This window comes from Colobus angolensis, unplaced genomic scaffold (genome assembly GCF_000951035.1).
Source record: "Colobus angolensis palliatus isolate OR3802 unplaced genomic scaffold, Cang.pa_1.0 Scaffold39, whole genome shotgun sequence".
Classification (NCBI taxonomy): Eukaryota; Metazoa; Chordata; class Mammalia; order Primates; family Cercopithecidae; genus Colobus; species Colobus angolensis.
Window position 1 is genome coordinate 3,680,287 of NW_012117265.1, and position 1,844 is coordinate 3,682,130.

General features: G+C 56.9%; 1 protein-coding gene across 5 annotated transcripts in view; it reads left to right on the forward strand.

Annotated features, from left to right (window-relative positions):
- The first annotated feature begins 230 nt into the window (after positions 1-230).
- The window catches only part of FBXL12 (F-box and leucine-rich repeat protein 12), an 8,542-nt gene continuing 6,928 nt past the window's right edge, over positions 231-1,844 (forward strand). Inside the window, exons 1-2 of one of the 5 annotated variants that reach the window (XM_011954889.1) lie at positions 231-584; positions 723-795. Coding sequence is in view for 2 of the 5 variants with exons in the window: in XM_011954887.1 (XP_011810277.1) it covers positions 525-610; positions 723-795 (159 nt within the window). In the remaining 3 variants the exon portion in view is untranslated. Of the gene's footprint in view, positions 611-722; positions 796-1,844 lie in introns of all 5 variants that reach the window. The other 4 variants (XM_011954887.1, XM_011954890.1, XM_011954891.1 and 1 more) reach the window with 4 other exon arrangements.

The window sequence follows — 1,844 nt, forward strand, 5'->3', positions numbered from 1 at the left end:
TTCCGGACTTGGTACTCGTCTCCAGCCCCGCCCTCGGGCGGTGCCCTGATCCAGCCTCGCCTTCCGGGCTTGGTCCTGGTCTCTAGCCCCGCCTCTGAGCCTTGCCCAACTCCAGCCACGCCTTCCAGGCTTGGTCCTCGTCTCTAGCTCCGCCTCCGATCCTTACCCCACCCCAGCCACGCCTTCCGGACTTGGTCGTCGTCTCTAGCTCCGCCCCCGAGCTTCGCCTCACTCTAGCCCCGCCTTGCGGACTTGGTCTTAGTTCCCAGTGGCGGCCAAATCACGCCTCAGCCACGTCCCGCAAGACTCTCACTGCCTCAGTCACGCTTTCCAGTCTGGTTTCTGGTCCTCATTTGCGGCTGGTCCGGCCCTGGGACCCAATCACTGGCCAGCGAGAGGAAAGACAGATTTCTCGACAGGCTACGGGAAGGTCGTGGCCGCCGCCCTGTCAGCCGCCTCGGCGCCCCCGGGGGGACCCCCTCAGGTCTCCTTAACCGGAAGCGGAAGTGCGTGTCGGCGGGATCATGGCGACTTTGGTCGAACTGCCGGACTCAGTCCTGCTCGAGATCTTCTCTTACCTCCCGGTACGGGACCGGATCCGCATCTCCAGGTGCGGCCCCGCCTCCGGGGGGGGAAGGGCCGGGCGGAGGGCGCACCTGGCACCTGGAGATGCGATGTGGCCTGGGACTGGGGTCGTTCTAACCGCACGTCCCCTCCCCCAGGGTCTGTCACCGCTGGAAGAGGCTGGTAGACGACCGGTGGCTGTGGCGACATGTCGACCTGACGCTCTACACGGTACGCACGGCTGGCCAGGCGGGCCTGGGCCGCGGTCGCGGTGCCCGGACCCCAAAGACCACCTCTCCCACCCTGGGACAGTATGTCGGTACCCGGGCTGGGGATTTAGAGCCAGGTGGTCCTGGACCTATCTCGGCATCATCGCCTGCCTGCTCCTCTTCGACCTCAGGGCTTCAATTTCCCCATCCCTGCAATGGGGATAAAGGACAGTACCTGCCTCACGGGGCTATTGTGGGACTTCACTGAGATCATGCAGGGAAAGGGCTTAGAACAGTCTGACACATTTATCATTCGATAAATGCTAATTTATGACCATGTTATCAAGTTTTTGTTTTGTTTTTGAGACGGGGTCTCGCTCTGCTGCTCAGACTGGAGTGCAGTGGTGCGATTGTAGCCTCGATCTCCCAAGCTCAAGCGATCCTCTCACCTCAGCCTCTTGAGTAGCTGGGACCACAGGCGCTCGCCACTACACCCGCTAATCTTTTATTTTTTGTGGAGACAGAGTCTCACTATGTTGGCCAGGCTGGTCTCGAACTCCTGGGCTCAAGTGATCCTCCCGACTTAGCCTCCCAAAGTGCTCAGATTACAGGCATGAGCCACTGCAACTGGCCCACCCAAAACATTTATAGATATATTTGTTACCCTTTTTGAAACTATTTTCATAGATAACTGCTATTATAAAGTGGATTTGTACCCTTCCTTTTACGTTACTTCATATGTGTGTGTCCATAAACAATTATAGTATTAGGGCCGGGCGCGGTGGCTCAAGCCTGCAATCCCAGCACTTTGGGAGGCCGAGACGGGCGGAACACGAGGTCAGGAGATCCAGACCATCCTGGCTAACACAGTGAAACCCCGTCTCTACTAAAAAACACAAAAAACTAGCCAGGCGAGGTGGCGGGCGCCTGTAGTCCCAGCTACTCGGGAGGCTAAGGCAGAAGAATGGCTAAACCCGGGAGGCGGAGCTTTAGTAATGTATTTCTAAACTTCAGGTAATGCTGTTCTACTATTTAGATAGTGTTCTACTTTTTTTTTTTTTTTTTTTTTTT